This window comes from Gambusia affinis, linkage group LG09 (assembly GCF_019740435.1).
Source record: "Gambusia affinis linkage group LG09, SWU_Gaff_1.0, whole genome shotgun sequence".
In the NCBI taxonomy this organism is placed as follows: domain Eukaryota; kingdom Metazoa; phylum Chordata; class Actinopteri; order Cyprinodontiformes; family Poeciliidae; genus Gambusia; species Gambusia affinis.
In genome coordinates, this window is record NC_057876.1 from 11801843 (window position 1) to 11823265 (window position 21423).

Genomic DNA, 21423 nt, shown 5'->3' on the forward strand with positions numbered 1-21423 from the left:
TCTTTTTTTGTCCTAGTTTACCCCTTTTTATGGGCTCAAACCTACCGTGGTGCAACCCAAGTACATATTGATCACTCACCATCACCACCACTACTAAAATCTTCACAGTGAAAACACCGGGGAGAAACAGAAATGAGGCCAAAGTGGCAGGGGTAAAAATAACGTCCTATTTATAGCCCACCTACATCATCAGCGCTGGTCTCGAAGTCTTTCCGTCTGAGGTTACTTCTGCCTCTAATGGCTGCACTAGCGCGTCCAAACACATGCTAACCGGTAATGAAAGACTGATAATGAGCAAGGAGGAGAAGCAGGAGAGGGTTTCTCTGCAGGATTCCCTTCCTGCCTTTGCCTCTCCTCCTCCTCCTCCTGTTTGTCATCTCCACTGCAGCAAAAGAAAAAAAAAAAAAGAGTCTACGATGATCATGAAGCGCAGGTTCATTTGCTCTTCGTCAACATCAGGGCCGGTGCCTCTCCATCTCATCCCGACCTGCCGGCGGAGAGGAGAGGCCGTGTTCTCGTGGATCACGCAGTTCGAACACGCTACATTTGCTCCGCGTCGGAGCTCATAGGACACAGAGTTCTAAAAATGGCTGTTTTGTTTTTCTTTGTGCATGTCCTCTAACGGTTCAGTCCAAGCTCCTTTTCTCAACGTGGATGTGTGTGTGTGTGTGTGCGTGTGTGTGTGTGTGTGCGTGTGTGTGCGTGTGTGTGTGTGTGTGTGGGCGTGCGAGTGGGTGTGCGTGTGTGTGTGGACCCCGCCTAAGGCAGCCTGTGCACCTATATTCTAAATGACCTTGTTTACGGACACAACACAACCACCACAAATTCCCAGACAGAATCTCATTTCGAGGGAGCGAAATTTGCAGGGTGCAAACCTGTGCAGTCTTAACTTAACTGACCTTTTGCAACCAGGGAAGTGGAATAAAATTGTATGTGTAGAGAGGTTGAATTGGGACAAAAATGCTTCCTCCATTTTGGGTCAGGAGCTCATGCTGAAGCTGAAGCAATCCATGCTGGGTTATGTTTCCCTTCTGGGGTTTTTTTTTTGCCAGATTTGGAAGTAAAAGTGTTAAAAAATATATATATATTTTTTTGTTCTATGACATTCTAGTAGCTAAATTAAAATGCATATATATATGAACCTGACAACAGAGAATAAGAAAAAAGTGAGCTCTATTCCCATTGTATGGGATCTATCAGCTGCAAACCTGCAAGAACACGTCCTCTCACAAAAAGAGCAATATTATTCACAAGAGGAAAGGGCAGGGAAGAAGGAGAATCCTAATAAATTTCTCCATCTTGAATGTAGTCTGACCTTCATGTCTCTGTCTTTCTCTTCAGCCCTCCTCTCTCTCTCTCTCTCTTTCCACTCATCCCTCTTGTCTGTGTAAATCTGAAGGTTTGTGCATGTGAATTTCTTTCCTCTCCCTTCAGGCATTAAATAAAAATGCTAAGAGGAGGTTGTGTTTTTCGTTGTTACGCATGCATGTGTGTGTGAGTGTTTCTTCTCGCAGCCTGGGCGGTATCTGTGTTATTGGCTTAGCCTTTTCAGGGTCTGGGTAATTAGATCAGAATGCCTCTCCCTGAGACTCGAACCGAGCTCGAAAGTGACAGTTGGGAGCGCGGTTGTAATTTTCTGCTCCTCCCGGTAATTGAAGACTGGGATTTGGCAGGATCGGGATGCACTATATTTCCAGAGAATATGAAGTAAACAACACCTTCGCCCTCCCTCCTCCACAAGATCCCCAAAAATAACGCTCGCCCACTCGCAAACACCCACCCGCAGACATGCGTAGATCCTGCACACACACACGCATGCACACACACACACGCATGCACACATCCAATATCCAATGCCTGTGGCTAACTAACAACCGACTAATCTACTCGTGTTCCCCAGGTGGAGTGTAACAATTAGTTCAGTTGGTTCAGCACAAATCCACACTCACCTTTGAGGGCAATAACAATACTTTTGACTCTTATTATGCAGGGGCTTAGCGAGCATTCTCAGCATGACATCTTTACCAGAGATTTACAAATTAGGGAGAATGGATTTTACACCAGCTGTAATGTATACCTTTGAATAACATTGCATCTCTATGAGGGTTTTTATTGGGGTTTAATTAGTTATGCACAAAGTGCTTGTATAACACTCCAGAGAGGGAAGATGAGGAACAATTGCTGTGTTCACTCATTACCTGATTTATTAAAGGTCTACTAGATGCCATCTAACAGCTAAATGTTCTGCAAAGAACACCTGCTTTAGTGTAAGTCTTTTACTAGAATACAATGTTGCATTTCCATAAGTTTTATGAACTTAATAAAGGAAATATAATTCTCATCACTGCAACAGGGGCACCTACACAGTCATCATTTTGAATGCTGACTACGTATCATACAAAATGCATGATTTCCCTTGATAACGTTGAACAGTTGCCAAGCTGCACCCAGAGTAACCAGAATGAGATCACAATGACATTATGGAGGTTTCTTTAACACAAGTCGCTCTCTTTAAATGTAAAATCAAGACTTTGCTATAAAACAAATTAAAGTGACATTTGAATCACAGATAAAACATGTTACAGTTTTCCCGTTTGTTTTGGTATTTAATCACATGAAATCCATCCGTAATTAAACAATTTCCACATCTTGACTGTCAAAGAGAAAATATGCTTTCTGTGCACCTTTTTAAAAGCTATGCAGCTTTGAGAAAAGTGAATTTTAAATTCTAATAGCTAATTGCATTTTTTTTTTTTGTACAACTGTTGAACGGAAATGCACATAAATGTAGTAGCTTCACAATCAAGCTTTCTTTGAAATCTGTTTGTCAAACTGAGACTAGATTAAGAAGGCAGATCACAGACTCTGATGTGTAAAATAATTTAAAAACTGCATGTTCTTTCGCTAACTTCACAACTTCATAGGCGGTTGCTCAGGGCATCTATAGAGTAGTGGGCGTACAAACAATATATTTTAAAAGCATTGCATTTATTATTTGCAACCTAAGTAGTTTCATATTGCGTTTAATGCTTGAGCAGACACCCCCAATCGCTGCTTAGAACAGATAGATCAGTCTGTCTTTTTTTTTTTTGTCTGTCGTACTAAACTCAAGTTGAGTGAGGTGCAAGTTATGAGCATTATTTTTATGCACAACCAGAAAATTTTAAGAGTAGTAGGGCCTCTCCAAACCCTACTAAGCCATAGTAGGGTTTGGAGAGGCTGTTACTGTTGGGTGGCCGGTCTGCCCAGGTTTGTGTTGTGGAGTTCAGAGCGTGCCGGCTGACTCGCTGTCTGGACTTGCAGTCATCAAATAAAACCTGGACCAAAACCACAGACCAAATAATGAAGGATAGCACTGACAAGGGTTCCAAATCAAATGTAGCGAATATATCTCCCTGCTGCACAGATGCCTTCTTGTTTCACAAAGCATTTGCGATTCAGGTAGGCTGTGCCGCATTTTGACAGACGTGCAGAACTACGTGCTAGGGTTACATAACTAAGAGAAACTGTTATAAATTGCATGTTTCAATTGCTAAAACAAATCTAGCAATGAAAGATCTGCTGCAGTGCAGATACTTAAATTTTTTAAGCAGTCTTCTGCACAAGAGGAGCATCAGAGTCTAAAAGAGAATGAGTGAAGAGTGCTATCTCAAATTAACAACAATAACTTCTAAGACACATACTCGAATGAAGCTAGTGACAGATCAGAGAAGACGGCAGCACACTGATGGATGGGTTGTGTTTGGCTGTGCAGGCATTTGCTACATATAAACACTGAGTGTTTGTATTGAAATGCTACATTATTGATTATAAGTGATCAATTATGAATTACAGCCTCCTCAGAGGCATTAGAGTCCAGCACCAATAAAGAGATATTGTGTAGATGGGCTGAACCACTGTTCATGATCACACTCAGTGCTGCTGTTTGCACTGGCTGTATTTATTACTGATCACAAGTTATCAATTATTGAAACTGATGAGCATCAGCGATATGAAAGTCTGCAAAGTAAAGAAGCAAATTGCAGCTTGACTCTTGCTTTACTTGACGAATATGGATAAGTTATAACAGAGTCGCCACTGCAGCTGGATTCCTCAGGCACAAATGCAGGTCTCACTGGTCCTCAGCTGTGACTCTAGGACCTTCTGTTCTGCATCGTTTACGTCTTTCCCTGTTTACACACATCTAATTTAAACAAATAGGCCACTGATTCAATTTATACTGAATCAATTTAAGAGTCAGCATAAATTGAAGCAAAACTGAGGTGAACATTTTGTCATTTAACGTAGGTCGGTTCAAGCAATACTTAATGTACTTAAGACCACTGTAAAAGTTTTGGTGACACTTTATTTGATGGGGTGTGCATAAGACTGACATAACATAACAACTGTCATGAACATGAAGGAGCCTTTATGAACATCTATGACTGTTGTCATGAAGTGTCATTGGGTAAATAATGACACTTAATGCAAAATTGCTCTGCAAGTTGCATTAAAGGTCCATTAAAAATGCCAACTTTGGATTATTTTCTAAATAATGATACTGTAATAAAATGTTGGTACTTTTAATGGACTTTCAATGCAACCTGCAGAGCAACTTTGCATTAAGTATCATCAAATACCAGATGATACGTCATGACAATAGTCATAGACATTCATAAAGACTCCTTCATGTTAATAATGACAGATGTTATGTCATGTTTATGACAGTGTCATGTCAGTCTTATGTTCACCCGGTCAAATAAAGTGTTACCAAAGTTTCAAACAGCATTATGTTCAATTTTACAAATATGACACAAGAAAAAATTCAACTATTGAGGCTTTTCTAATGTACACTTTATGCACACTAAGTTAAATGTGAACCACTTTCTGAGCAGTTGGACACAGACAGGAAAGAAAATTATATTATAATCAATGGAAAGATAATAAAAAAATTTAAAAACTAAATAAATCACACTACTATTTTTTTAACTGAACAAAAACAGGATTAAATAATCATATATTACAGAAGTGTTTAAAATTGTGCACGATTTGGCCCCTACACCTTTAAATATTATCAACGTAAAAAATAAAAATTTATCAAGGAGAGCAGGCAGCAGGGGAGGCAGGCTGAGAGAGCAGACTTGGAAAAATGAATTAAGGAACATGGCATCCCATAGATAGCTTACTGTATTTAAAAAACAGCCTTTTTTTAAATAACAACCTTGTTGGATAACAAGACCTCTGACTTTCCCAGTTAGAAAGCTATTGAAAGAAAATTTTCTTATTTTTGACGGATTTCTAAATACAAAGATTTCAATCTTCCCTTGACCTTTTCTCTCATCCACACAGTCAACAACTCCATAAACACTGTTTACTTAAGCAAAATTATTTGCTCTGTGATACACTTAGCAAAATAAATGATGTTAAATGCCCTGCAATTACTGTATATAGTACCTTTTCAAGTCAGAGCACTCCAAAGCGCTTTACACTACATTCAGTCATTCAGCCACACTTTCACTCACTGATAGTGTTAAGCTACACTGTAGCCACAGCAGCCATGGGGCAGTCTGACAGAAATGAGGAGGCCACGCACCGATGCCACCGAGTAGGCCTGTCGCATAAACGATAAATCAATTAATCGTTCGATAAATTAAAACTATTGACTAATTTTAATTATCGACTTTATCATCTCTTCCGGCCTTTTTCTCTTTCTGTTGATGACACTAAATGAAAAAAGGCTCAACTCTGTTGCTCTCCACTGACCCTCCCTTCCTCATATCCTTATTGTAATGTCCAGTTCACACTACACGATCTTAGAGTTGTCAGCTGATTGTCGGCCCATTTTCAAAACCCGAGAGACCAAACATTAGCCGACAGAAATCCTAGGTATAACAGTTCGATCGGGTTCGATCGTGCCGTGTGGTGTCCAACAATGGGCACAAAATAATGGCCACAAGTCGATTAACTAATTTTAAAACCAGGCATTGATCAATGCTTTAATACAATTTACCTGCAATGCATGTGGCTCTAGTGTCAGCGTAAAATCCTGACTGAATGAAAATCATTATAACCTATTTATGTCACGTTAACGAAGAACAGCTGAAAAGTTACCGCGTTCATCAACTGCGTAGCGATTTCGCTCCAACTCCTCCTCTTGTCATTTCTATATTCTTTGCACAAAATGTTTTATAAACATTAATTTTGTTTCCACATATTATCTCCAACGTCTGCTGGACTTCGGGTCGCGCCTGTCAGTTGTTTGGGATTCCCCTCTGTAATTTCCCCTCAGAAAGCGCGGAGAAGAATCCACGCTTTCTGATTGGCTACCTGTCACATTCAACAGGCTGCGTTAACTGTACCAGTCAGGGAAAATCACCTGATTTAGATCGGCCTCGGTGACCTACTATAACACACCACACACTACAGGTTGATCGGTTACGAAATCACAAGTGACAATCTTAGAACAATCAAAGTTCTAAGATTGTCTTAAGGGGAAAATGTAGGTGTGAACTAACTTGTAGTGTGAACTATTGCATCAGGTAGTTGATGTGCCCATCTTCTTTATTTAAATCTAATGATTACTGAAGGGCAATATAGTATACAGACTTCATAATCTGCACTCTTTTGGTTGAATGCAGTATTTATTTACACTTTGGTGTTTTTATTCAAGTACATTTTTGTTAATGGATAATGAGAATCCATTTTATTTTTGTTTTTGGTGGTTTTGTTTATTTTATCAGTTCCAGTGTTAAGTGTTCTTTTGAAAATAAAGTGTATATCTCTTTGGCAGGAAATCGCATGAATTATTATGTCATTTCCATTAAATCAGTGTAAAAAGGTCTCCAAACAATATTATCGTATATCGCAATAATTTTTGAGACAATTAATCAAAATTTGTCATCGTGACAGGCCTACCACCGACCCTTCTGACCACCACCATTATTATTGGTGAAAAATTAAATTAGGAGAAATTTCATTTTAAAAATTAAAATAAAACAGGTGCAGCTGACTCACCGGAGCCCGTAAAGCACCGTCCCATCGGGGTGGAGACGGATCATCCTGTTCTTGACCGTAACACCGTGAACAAAGGACTTCTTGTCATTGAGGAAGTAGGTGTCAGGGACCCAGAGCTGGTCAGCCACCCGGTTGTCCAGTGTGAGGTTGTAGGCGATCTCTGAGTATGAGAGGCGCTTGTCCCGCCACGCTTGTTGGAAGTACATGGTCAAAGTGTAGTCCTGATGAACACAAGAGGGAAGGCAGGAGTTAGAGAAATCAGAGAAAGTCTAGAAATGCACACATAATACTTACTGGTGATTATACATGCATTATTAAATCATTTATTGTCATATGCTACCACTACCATATATCACAATGATGTTAGCATAATGCTAAGGGTCTATCACACTGTCAGTGCTAATGGTGAATCACAAGCAGTGGAAGAGATCTTGAAACCCGAAGGACTACCAAAATGTTTTCTACTCTCATTCAAAACAGCAGTTAAAAGTATCTTATATTTGGTTAAAAGTTATCTGTGGACTATGTTTGAAAGTCGGATTTGTGCCTGGAAATCAGCCAGTAAAAGGCTCTTGATTTTCAGTTCCTGCCCAGAGGTGAACTTGATGAACAGGCTGACAGCTCTCAAAGGTTCAGCATATTAGTTTTTGCTTAAATGAATGAACCCAATTTCTGTTGTCCACAAAGACAATGCTCCTGCTAAACACATAACTGCCGCTGGGTCCCCCTGCTGTCTTTTTACATAACCCATGTAAAACCAGACAGCAGACACCAAACCATAGGCCAGCCATTGTCTTCCTATGCAATTCCACTCAATTCACATCTCTCTTCTGTCTGAGATTTCTCCCAGTGAGCGCAATTTCTCTAGCTGCGTTTCAACCAGGCCAGTCGGGCGAACTGAAGGAAAAGTTTTCTGTGCTGCTTTAGTCTGCCTGTAGCTTTAGCAATTACAACAGAGAAAATGAACGAAGCTCCATGTTGGCCACGCTGCCAACTTTTCAGCAATTTAACTCAGAGCGAGAGGAATGACATTTTACAACGGGCAAAAATGTTGTGGTCTTACTCCTCATGTGGTTGTCTACAGCTCACCTAATTTCTGGGAAGCTTCACCGAGCTGTTTTGCAGAGGTATTGGCCAAACATTTGCAGCTGCGTAAAATCAGATTCAATCGTTTAATGTTTCCACAGAGTTCTCGCCTCCAGCAAGCAATCATTTCTCAATAGCTGAGGGTCCAGACCTTCTGCACGAAGCAATGCGTAGAACAAGGGAGTGTTCTTTACCAGGCTACCCAAGCTGCTGAGATCCAGGGAGAGTTTCCCAAACTCAACCTTAGTGACGGACAAGCAGCTTTCATATCGTGCAGCTCGTTTTCACACGTGCTCTGAGGTGTGTTATTAAACTATACCTCCTCCTCTCCTCAGTCTTTAAAACAGACTCACACCCACACAGTCACAGTAAAACAAAGCACTGCAGTCGGATCTGTTTGGTTACAGTGTGTTGCAGTGCAATCACCGAGTGGAAAAACACATAAAAAAATACAGTCCGTGAAACAAGGCCCTTTGAGCTTTAACTCCATCATCATTACTTATCACTATGTTTCCAGGGATTTTATGTCTGTCTGAAATGCACTAGCGTGACTCTGCAAGGCAATTGCCATTTTCACTCTTAAACTCTCATCTTTGATTGCATGCAGCATGCACAGTCGAAACACTGCGTATAAAGGCCATCTAAAAATACACAAGTTGCTGCCATGTCGATTTTTTTGTACAGGGATGAAAAGTCAAGCAAGGATGGATGCATCTTTTTTTTTGAGAGTTACCACTGAGCCATCCTCTCACAGTGGCTCCCTCTCTGTCTCATTATCGGTCCGCTGATTGGATATCTCTATCACCTTTGGGATCGTTAGCTGTTGGCCATACTCTTGATGTATCATCCACTGAGACAGCATCTCCTGCAGTACAAACTCGCCGTTAGCGTCATCTGTTCCATTTTGATGAAATACAGTAAAACTCACTGACAAAATTGCCACAAAGTACGCGGTGTTATGGTTTGGACTATACAGTAGATTGTTGCACATTGCTCATCAGTGACTGTTTTAGGAGTTTCTCAGATTTTGCTTTGCAAAATTATTCATAACTCCTGAACTTTTTCAAAGTTTGTCGCATTACAACCAGAAACCCCAGTGTATTTTATGGGAATGCTGTGACAGAGCAGCACAAAGTAAGGAGCAAGTAAAGGATACATGTTTTCTAGTTTCAGCAGCTATTTTTCTATATCCCTTCATGGCATATGACAAATAGAACTTATTCTGGCTTTCGTTCATCAGACGTTTCCTTCTTGCCCCTTTTTCATAAAGTCCAGATTTATAGACTCCATGATTAGCACATGTGGCTTTCTGCAGTTCCTCCAGAGTTATCAAAAGCCTGTAAAATGTTTCTCTGATTTATGTTCTCTGTGGCTATGTCTTCATCTCTTTTCAGCTGCACAATACATTTTCCATGTTCAGATAGTGGATTAAACAGTGCTCTATGAGTTTTAGTTTTATAACTTTCCTCTGGTTTTAACCTCTCTGGATCTTCCACACCCTGATCTGTCTGATGTGTTCTTTGGTCTTTATGATGCTGATTGTTCACTAATGTTCTTCAACAAACCTCTGACGCCTTCACTGAACATCTGGATTCAGACTGAGATTAAATTAAACACAGTTGAACTTTGTTTACTATTTATTACAGATTAGAAGTTTTGGAATATACAAACTGCCAATGGTACGTCACATAAATATCGAAATTAAAGGGTTGAACATGAATTTATGGCACTACATTTTGGTAAGTGATGTATATGAAGAATATTTTATGTCTGCATGAACAGATCTACGTTTGCAAAATCCAAAACCGATTTGGGATGCTGGGTTTTTGTGAAAACAAGTGTTAAGACATGACTGAATGGTTGCCATGGGAGATTCAAGGATTTCCTCAAACAAGCATGAAAGAAACAAAGCTACACTCCAGGTATGTTTTTTGATAAGGGAAATAACATTAAAAAATGATAAAGCTGAAAAAAGTTGATTTTACATCACACACCCATTTAAACTATAGTGAGAATCTCTTCAAGGCTCATTTCAACCACTGAGCAGATCACTGTGGACAGACGTCTGTTTACCAGCCAATTTGGCATATATTGAAATAAAACATTTATAGGGAAATAAAAGGCCTTTGGTGCAAACATAAAAACAATTCATTGTAATAAAACTGCAGGTTGTAATTTTTGCAGAGGAAATATTTACATACCAGTATGATTGATACTGATTGATTTTAGCTCTCTCAAAAGGTTTCTTTTTTTATCAATTTAATCACACATATTAAATAGCTCCACACGTATTTGGGTCACACATGCAATTAGAAATCTAATTTAGCTTCAGTGTTTGTGAACAAAGTGTTGACTTTACAGCATGCAGAAAGACAGATTTAGCCAGATGTATTTGGTATTCAGGAAGAACAAGTTTGTCTGTAAACAAGGGTCCACTGATACTCCTAACATGTGCATGCACATAGACATTAAAATATTAATAATGAGGCCTTGTGGCCATAGAGACCCAAGAATTTGTAATTTTTCATATGTTTGAATAAAGCAAACGTATGAAAAATGAAAAAAAGAACTGAAACACAACTTCCTTCAGGCCTTCAAAATAAAAGTCTTTATGGAGCAGATTCATCTAATTAGAATAGCCCTCAGCATTGTTTCTGCTTGTTAAACACAGCAGTCTTGATGCTGGGTGGTTTTGTGTTTGTGCTGCCGACTCATCCACTCCTAAAACATTTGTTCATTTTTATAGACAGAATTAGAAGGAACTTTGTTGCTGGTTGTCAAATAAGCTAAAAACAACATGTTGGATGCATAACTAAGGATGCACAACAGACAGAGAGCAGAATATTATATTTACGTCTTTAGCATGAAGCAGTTGTAGGTTGCTTTACCAACAATAAACATAGTTTTTATGTCTGAATTCCTAATATGGTGTGTTTCTGTGTTATTTTTTTGTCCAGTATATCTCTCAGTGTTTCCCTGTAATTGACTGGAAAGTCATCCAGGATGTATGCTGCCACTCCCCCATTGACTGCTTGAGATAGGCACCGGCTCCCCATTTAAACCTTCCTTGTTAGGTTTTATCGGGTAGCATAGAGGATGGAAAATGTAGTAAACACATCAGACTGCAGATTTTTCTTCTGTATCACAGAGAAAGTAATGCCTCTCTTCAAAGATTTGCAAATATAAAAGTTAATGAACTTTTTAACTTCTACTTTAGACTTTATTCTCTCTTTTACCACAAAACAAATAAACTGCAAATTGGAAGACATTCTGTGTTTGTTGGTGTGTTAACTTATGACAGTAAGTGAACTGAAATGAGGAAATGAGTAGAAAATTGCAAAAAAAAAAAAAAAAACTACTACCGCTAATAAAAGCAACAAATAAAAAAAGTCTTTGTACATTAACTTCACTTGCGTTTTTATGATAGAATACTTCCAATACATTTTTTTAAAAGTATAAAAAGATTCTTTATTTTACTTTCAGTCTGCATGGGAAATGACAAAAATGTGCAATAAATACGCACATAAATGAAAGTGTTAGGTGCACCAGTGCATCAAGTGCAAAGGTTTATGGATCATACATTTCCCTGTTTTAACTTGCTCAAATTATGAGAGAAACTTTCCAGTATAGCTGCAACATATTGATGCTAGTAATTTTACTGGGTGGATGAACTAAGATAATGTCATCAGGTTAATACATTAAGCTTGACAGGACTTGTTTGTAAACTGACTAGTTCTGCAGCCGGCCAGTATATTCCTGCCAGCCTTGGGTTCAAATTTCTGCTTTGTCAGAAGAGGCCTGATGCTTTGAAGGGAGCAGTTTCAGTTCACAAAAATCAAATTCTGTCAGTAGCAGGAGACCGACTAGCCTCAGCGCTGATTCTCTTACTTGCTTTTACTGAGGGACCCTGACAGTGAGCTACTGTGAGTAGTCATGGATATATGTCTACTTCTCACACACAAATGCTCCTTTAAGATGTCAAAGAAAATTGAATAAAAAAAAATCATAAAGTCAGTTCCTGTGTGATCCAGGTTTTCACAGAAGAAAATAACAAATCATTTCCATGTCTCAGAAGCAGATTATTATATTTTTTATCTTTATAATTTGCTTGTAAAACTGACTAATTACCTCAGAGTTTGGTAATTATTTGTTCTTGTCCTTAGTAATTGTTAACTAACTGGTTGACTTTTGCTTTAGTCTAATTCACAGCAGGCTCAGTAGGCCAGGTGCTATTAATACTTTTAGTGAGCTTTGATCAACTGTGCAGTGACTACAGCACAGGGAGTCAGAGAGATCAGCTTTTTATTTCTGTGTTAATTCTCTTTAAGGGTACAAATTTGTACAGAGAACATAGAGTAAACACTGCCCTCTGTCTGTAGGATAAACTGGCAACATATTTAACCATTTCACAGCTGGTGTTTTTATTTATTTATTTTATTTTTTGTTCAAGAATCCTTGCAGTCTCCATTACCCTCAAGACTCCTACTATAGTTTCTTTGCAAAGGCAATGATGATGGTATTGCACTCTTACCAGTAATGGGTTTTCCCCTGCTCATTTCCTGCCCATTATATCACTACTACTATAGGTATCATGTCTAAAAGAGGATGGAGAATTTCCCTGAGAGGTTCCTGCACATCTACTATCCATTTGTGCGCCACTGAAGAGAAGGAAACACCCTCAGTACTTTCTTTATCTTGTGCACTTTCAACTGTGCCATCAGTGCACAATATTTTTGGCTCAGTGCACAACTCAACAAATCAGACGACATCATTCACACAAAATTCAAAATCTGTTGGTTTTCATCATGTTGATTTAGTGGAGTCTTAAAATAGTCAGGCTCCGTTATATATAATGCATAGTGCAAGGCATTTTTGATGGAATGAGACATATTCAGGCTGGAGGGTTTTTTTTTTTGTTTTTATTATCTTGCAGTTTTGCACCAGTATAGAAGCAGCCTTAGAAACATAAAATTAGGGTTGCAAAATTTCAAGTTTTAAAGGTACCACCTTTAAAACTGACATGGATTCAGGAGGAGTTATCAAACAATTATACAAAAAAATAAGGATTGGGCTTCAGCTGGAAAGTATAATATAAAATATAATATAGACATAAACAAATTATTATTAAAGGATTCCAGTCACATGCACTCAAAGCATGTTGCATACTTTATTGAACAGGCTAGAATAGGTCTATGGACTATAGAAAACATGTCCTATATTTTTTTTTGCACAGAATCAGTCTTTTAGTCACATTTTAGTCTGCTGAGGTCTGAATATTTTGAGCTCCTTTCAGGATGATTTGTTATTGAGCTGCCAGCCACAACCTCAAACTCAACGTTTACACTCGCATGTGAAAATGGCTGCAAACAGATGAGCAATTACACAACCATACAACACATCTTTGAAAAGCAGAAATAGAGCCTCCTGCGCAACCAACAAGAATGCAGCAAGTGGTTTCTGGACGGTATGTTAACAACAAAACACTTGTCTTTTCAGCAGCCATTGTACTGTGAATACAGCGGTAAAATCAGCAGATCAAACATCTTGGAACTCGGAAGGGAAAAAACATAGAACTAAAAAAATCGTATCTTCTCTTAATTAAATAATTACAGAATAAAGTATCAAGTCATGAGGATATTACGGGACTGTATAAAAGTCCAAAAAGTGCCAAACTGGTTTGTCACATGTTGATTCTGTGGGTGAAGAGGAAACTTCCATTAAGGTCACACAGATGTGATTTTTGAGCTGTGAGAAAGTTCTTATGGAGAACCTCAACATTAAAAAAAGAAAGTCATGACTGCACTGAGGATGAAAGTAAAAATTCATACAAGGTCAAGCTAATGTAAAAAACATCAGGGTCGGGTGCTCAGTGACAGTGAGTCATTGCTCAAGTGTTTCTGGGCTTAAAAATCCCCCATTAAGAGCCTGACAGAGTGACAAGGAGTTCATTTATGTTTCCCAGTGAGATCTGTCAGAACAGGGTTGGCGAAAATTCTCTATTACAGCTACATCGGCTGTCAGGAGCAACATGGGATGAACAAAATAGGGTTTGTAAGAAGACATCAGGAAATTTTGACTCTAGGCATCAATGTTGCATGTGAATCTGTAACGGAAAACAATTAAAAACATCCATAAGCAGTGGTGTGGCATTTTTTCTAACTTGAGTGAACAGATTGGCTGTAAATGGTACAAGTAGTGGCAAACATCCCAGACGTCCTTTAGGATCCTGTGTTAGGTCAGTTTTACATTTGTAAAACTTCTAACAGGAACAATAGCCATAAAACGTTCACATTTTGAACTTTTATTATCTCATTACTGAATATTGTGTTTGCAAAGAAAGGTAAGCAAAGAGAGCAACATTTCTTCTGCTGACTTTAGTGAAACTTGGTGAAAAGTTACTGAACAAGCAAAGGGAGAGCCCATTAAATTTGTGCAGATGTCTCCATTTTTTTTTTTTTTTTTTTTTTTTTTTTACACATTGATGTTTGGTCATTAAGTGAAAAATGCTATGCCAGAAATAATTTTAATAAAGCAGAGAAAAAACTGAAAGTGGAATAAAAAAAATGAGTCATGGGTGCTCTCTGCAGCTTCTCAAACATCCATCACACTCATGTTGAGCTCTCCAGGAGCACCAAAGAGAAATGTGGTGATCATGATTAATGACTGTGTTTACATGCACTTCAACTATCCTAGTTAGAACTGTTTTTGTTTTCATTCATTTTGCGTATTTCCACTACAAACTGCAGGACTCAGCATCTTACGCTGCATCAGCAGCTCCTGTTACTGCACCCACACTAATTTTGAGAAGGCTGGATCTGCTACCTGGAGTTCTCCAAATTAAGAGAGGAAACTTTAGCAAACAATTTATTCAGGTATGGAAACTTTCTCTGCTGGAAAATATATTTAAACGAACATAAAATGTTTTAACCTGGAATGTTAATGAGTAGGTTACTAACATCAATATAAACAGAATAACTTGCTTAAAATCTTAAATCCTTCTAAGACTCAGAGCAGGATTCAGGGTTTAGATAGGAATCCTAGACTTGAGTTTACTACTTTTTACTACCTATTTTTACTACCTCTACAATATTTTTACTACCAACACAAAATCGAGAAGAAGTCTCTTTTAGAGGAGAGGTTAATTCTAGGGTGAACCGATTTATCGGCCAGTTGATTTATCAGCACTGATTTCCTCAATTTTGGGAGATCGGTGATCGGCCGATATTTACATATGAAGCCAATCTTGTCCCCCAATCTTATCCATCTGAACAAAGGTTTGAAAATCAGCCACTGTCCTCTCCTGCTCTGCTGTGAGAGAGGTTTGACTGACAGTCTGGCCCGCCAAGTCATGTCTGCACGGTTGCAGTTAATAGCCACCCACTGTTGCCAAAAGCAATTTTGGCAACGGCAAGAGTGGGTTTCATTTTCGGCAGGTCAGGGTTTCAAAAGATTGGTAATCGGCGATCGGCCAGAAAACTGCGATTGGTGCACCATGAGTGAATTCACAGCTCTGACCCATGTAAAATGACGGCCCAGATAAGACAAAACTTTATCCCACTTACTGGGGGATAAAGGTGCAACTGTGACTTTGTCTTGACAAACATCTCACATGTAAATATCCCAAAAGCATTTCCAAAAGACTTAGGATATTTGTTTTTTTGCTTTTTTTTAAGAATATGAATAAAATGCTATGACATACAAATTTCACAAGCCAATGTTTTATTCTCAATAAAGCCATAATATCAGTTTGCTACTAACTGTCAACAAAAGTTTTAAAAATAAATGCTATGCGTTGATGTGCAGCGGAATTTGGTGTTTCCGTTAAGTTAAACAAAGGCAACCCACACACCAACTCTGACAGATCACCAGTAGAGCAGATGTTTAAATTAGCTAATAAGGTTTAACCACCGCTGTGTTCAAACGATCACTTATTAATAACCGCAGAATAAACATCAGGTCTGAAAACTTTAACGGACTGAATGTTCTGTTTTTGAGTGTGAATCGTTTGCGTGTTTGATGGCGTGGAGTTCAGATAGGTAAAGTGGCTCTGCGTGGCTGACACACAGAGCGAGAAAATAGTGATTTTGAGTTGTCCTTTAACGGGTTTTCAGCTTGCGCACAGCACAGAATTAACAAAATCTACATCTCCGGGTTTCATTTTGATAACGGGATCGTTCTACCGCGGCAGCGCGGCTACTTATAGCAAGTAAAAGAATCGGCTTTTCTCATCCAGCACATTCGCGAAATTTCCGCTTGCAAACAATAACATGTATGGTATCAGCTGATGAATACTGTACAGGTAAAAGTTTAATTGCTTTTCCAAAAACTGCAGTAGAATTTTAATTTTTGCTCATGTCCACTCTGCCATCTGTTTGTGCTGTAGTTGGCGATGTTATTTAACTTAAGGTGGATGCACCGCTAGATTTGGTTTGATCACAGTCAAGAAGTATTTATATATTTTTTTCTGCACACTTTACAAAGCGCTTCTCTGTCACCTGGTCATTGAGCCAAAGTCGTGAAAACGTATATTTTCTCCCGGTGAGGCGCAAAAATGACTCGCTAGTCAACACCTTAGGCGCTTATAACCCTACGCATGCGCACATCAGACAGCGGAACCAATCGAGTCTATCAACGTCATCTCAGATACTGGGAGTAGATATAATTTTTAATGCAGATTTTATAGTTAATCGAACTTAAAACAAAAACTCAGCATTAATGTAAAATTCTAAATATATTGAAGAGGTCATGAATTAAAAAAAAAAAAAATGACTACCAAGTCAAATTCTATTTGTTACCTTTTATTGGCCTTAATTTGATTTAATTTAATTTACTACCTTTTATTACCGCACTGAAATCCTGAGGATTATATTATACACAGTGCATAAACTGTATTTTTTTAGGTATTTCATTTTAAGTTGTTTATTTTAACTACTTTATTGTAAATGTTAGAGAGGGCTTAGCCCTACTAGCCCACCTATACCAGCCGTCCCTGTATGGCATTATACCATAACCCAGGGAGGGATATTAGGTGGGGAGGCCAAGGCAGTTTTGGCACCATACGCTATTGACACTGGACATTTTTTAACCAAGATTTCTCTCACAACTGTAGTGTATATACACAACTGTACGTTAAGGCTTATTTCCTAAGCCTTAACGTCAGTACTCCACTGTGTTTATTTAACAAATATCCAGTGAAGGACCAGGGATGCATAAAAAAGCTGAAGGATTAACAGCTGTTCTTATGTTCTTATTATATTACAAACCATATAAATCTTCTACTGTGCAGGTTCACTCAGCATAACTAATAATGCTGTTCCAGACAGCCTGTGTTCTTGTTTTAAGCTTTTTGGGAAAACTCCACAGAGCAAACAGAGGAGAACAGAGTCAGAGCTGCAACAGAGGAACAGGACACTAATCTTCCTTATGTCTTTAAATTATTAAAAAGAATCATGCATGCACTGTAAAGTTTGCAGGAAATGATTTCAATTCATATCAGTTTGCATAGCATTTTCACACATAAGTTGCACGTAAACTGTTGACCAATGGTATGAAAGCAAAATGACATTGTAATGAAGAAAGTTTAAATTTAAGGGAAAGAAATAGATTAAAATATTATGTTAAATAAATTAAGCTGAAGTAAAAATTAGAGAGAGGGTTAAAAAGGCCATAAGAAAACAAGCAGGGTGGCTTGGAAAATAAAATCTCTGCTTCCAGCTGCTACTATGGAAATTCCTGGAATAACAAGTCAACCTGCATCTTTTTTTTTGTTTGTTTTTTAAACCTGCATCTTGAAAGCAGAGTGTTCTTGTGAGGTGGAAAGCATTACGGAAGTTGAGGTCACTGAGATCTATACAAGTGATAAGAGGGATTTTGTACTGAATTATTGAATGCATTAACCAATGAATGTGACTTCCTTTACCGGTCCCAGTAAGAACTCATGCTGCAGCATTTTTTATCAGCTGGAAGACTGCAGGGGAAGTAGCAGGACATCCAGGTAAGACTGCAATGCATTATTTAGGACTGCAGGATACTAATGCATGCAAGAGTTTTACAGGATGTATCAGGGAATTTATTAGGTGGTTATTTGTTGTGATACCCCTACATAAAATCCAGTGCAACCAGCTGCCTTCAAACGTTGTCTAAATAGTAATAGTAGATCATAGCTGTATGCAATTCCATTTTACACAAAAATGCAGAAACCCTGGGAGTTTGTTAAAGAACTTTTGAGATCAACAAACAGCATCATAAAGACCGAGGAACTCAGCAGACAAGTCAGAGAGAAAGTTGTGGAGAAGTTTGGTGTAGGTTATTAACACAACATCGACAAGCTTTAAACATTTAAAAGAACACCATTCAACCCAGACATAGCAAATTTGTTAAAGTAATACACAGTGTGGCGAAAACACTGACACCCTGAAAACAGCAATCCCGCTGTGAAACATGGTGATGGCAGAAGATGGAGGATGGAGCTAACAACAAGGAAATAATGGAAGGACTCCCTTAAGAAGCTGCAAAAGACTTAAAACTGGAGTGGAGATTCACCATCGAGCACAGGGGTCTCAAACTCCAGTCCTCGAGGGGCGCAGTCCTGCAACTTTTAGATGTGCCTCTGCTGCACCACACCTGAATAGAATAATTAAGGCACTGGGGAACTGGTCTACACAAGGTGGAGGTAATTAAGCCATTTCATTCCAGCGTTTTTTGTACCTGTGGCAAATCTAAAAACTGCAGGACTGCGACCCTCGAGGACTGGAGTTTAAGACCCCTGACTAGCAGAACAACAACCCTATCCAGACAAGTCGAGCTACAATGGAACTGATTAGCTCAAACTTATGTCTTTAAATGGCCTGTATAGACTGATGAGAGCCTTCAGGAAGACTTGAAATTGATAATCACAGATGCTCTCTATCATATCTGACCAAACGTGAGCATTTTCAGAAAAAAAGATGCTTTCTGGATGTTTTACTTCACAGCTGTGCACTGTTTCATGTTGGTGTATCAGATTAGTTTAAAATAACAAACCTTTATGTCATTGGTTGTTATGTGTCAAAAGGTGAAAAGGTAAAGAAAGGCATGAATACTTTTGCTAGATACTGCATGTATGTAATCTAAATCAAGATCAAAGTTTGCAATTTTATATTAGAAAAAAATTCTTAACAGAAACAATTCTGCTTAAAAAGCAGCAAAACAAAATGCTAATAAAACCATAAGTGCTGTTACAAAAAACAAAAACAAAGCATTCTTAACCTGGATTAGCATCATTTAAAACCTGAAAAACAAGGCTTTGTTTGCTTTTCCTTGACTTTCCCGGATGAAAAGGAGAGAAAGGGGAAGGGAAAAAAAAAGCCAGCGCTGTCATGGCAACACCGAGTAAAAATAACACAAGCTTATTTTCCACAAGCTGAAAATAAAATGGAACAGGATCCGTTTGGACAAACGAGATAAAAATGGTTGCTAATTCAGAGATGCCGCATCCCTCACACGGTCGCACCGTAGCGTGGAGGCCCCTGTTGCCGCTCCCTCCGGTCATCGGCGGCTGTTATCCTGCGGCCGGACCCTCTTACTCATGGAGAGAAACCAGCAGTTGTCAGGATAATGATCTTAATGCAACAACGCCCCACTAATTCCTCTGTCCCAGAAGCCACCACAGCTGGTTTGTTTAAATCTTATAATTCACTAGCAGCTAATTAACATTCAGAGAATGGTATTATGGAACAGACAGCTCCTCTTAACAACCACCAACCTCAGGTATTTTACATGTAATTAACGAGCGGGAGGAAGTAGAGGCGAGGACTGAAAACACTCATTTAGCTTCCCACTTATTCCTGCCTCGCAGTGCACACTGCAGCCACACTCCATGTACGGATTGCATGCAGAAGGCATTATTATGTAGCACTGATGCATTGCTGAGAAAACAGACTCGACTTGTATTTAATCAGCTGCACCGGCTGTGTGCAGAAACACTTTTTAATGCACCGTAACCGGGGTCTGCTTCCTGGGTGCCTGATTTCGGCGAAAACAAACAGCATTATGCAAATGAAACCTCAGCTGAGCGGAGATGAGCGACGGAGCGAGATGCCAGCACTGATCAGAAAGACAGGGATCAGCAGTGGAGAGAGGGTCTCGGCCGCGATGTTATCTGTTTCATGTTTTCCACTAACCCCGGTGAGTCAGCAGAGCCCGTTCACCCAGAATGTGTGGTCACACCTCGGACTCGGAGGACACTTCCCTCTCAGAATAGCACATTTGTAATGTCACGCAGGCGAAGCTGCGATCACGGTGTTGACTGGGCTGCATGCTTTTATTGCCCGACAACATGGCTGACCTTTCAGCCTCAGCAGGCCAGCGTGCTGGGTCACACAATAAAGCACCCAAAAAAAAAAAAAAAAAAGGCTTGTTACATGAGCCTGACAAAAGAAGGAGAGGCAACAAAAATCCTCAGCTGCAGCGACGGTGGCGCCCTTCATGTTAACAGAGAATACAGATGTCAAGCTTCAACCAAAACGGAGAGTTCATTCCTCACCAAAGGCTGTTTTGTCTTTAATTAGAGCAGCGAGCAGCTGTCGACAACAAAGTCCTGCTAACTTCACCATGGCAGACCGACACGCACAGATTTCAGATCCACTATTATTTTTTCCACTTCATTCAGTCCTCCATCTTCCTTCATATTCACATGGTTAGAGTTGCATGTTTCAACCTGACACGATCAAAACCGATCTGCTTTTCAACTTAGGATTTCCGCACTCAACTTACTTAGTCTAATGAATCATGTTCCTAAAGGAGGAGATTGTTTTTCTCTTTGCTACTGTTTGTATTCACATTGGTAATAATTTCTTTAGTGATTCTTTCGTACAAAGCAGACATATTATTTTAATGAAATGCAGAGTAATTCACCCATTATGGCAACAAAAACAAACATTTAGAGTTTTATCACAGCAAAAGCAGAAGTCTTGATTTTGGGATGGGGTGAGGCTACAGTATCTGACTCTCACTATCATCTTATGTTGGCACATTTAGCAGTCTTCAAGTGATCATCAGTAAACAACATTTGGTTCAAATCTTCTAGGATTAGAAGTAGAAAAAGAGTTGGTTTTCACCTAAATTACTGCTCATATCTGACTGGTGATCGCAACAACAAACATCTGCAAATTTTTTTTTTGTCTGTAGAAAATAGCTCTATGTTAGATCTCCAGCATGACGCTTTGTACTCCTACTTGGTAGCATTTTGTCATTTTCTAGTTTTATTTTGGATGTCATATCTCACTTTATTTTTCATTACAGTTAAATATTTTCATAAATTATGCCGGTAATCATTTTACCTTTTGCTCATAGATATTATTTACT

The 21423-nt window shown here is 38.9% G+C and overlaps 1 protein-coding gene across 3 annotated transcripts in view; it reads right to left on the reverse strand.

Annotated features, from left to right (window-relative positions):
* gabrb2a (gamma-aminobutyric acid type A receptor subunit beta2a) overlaps positions 1-21423 on the reverse strand; it is a 53972-nt gene that overhangs the window by 18177 nt on the left and 14372 nt on the right. For all 3 annotated transcript variants that reach the window (XM_044127684.1, XM_044127683.1, XM_044127682.1), the window contains one exon: positions 6994-7214. In XM_044127684.1, the coding sequence (XP_043983619.1) occupies positions 6994-7214 (221 nt within the window). The remainder of the gene's footprint in view (positions 1-6993; positions 7215-21423) is intronic.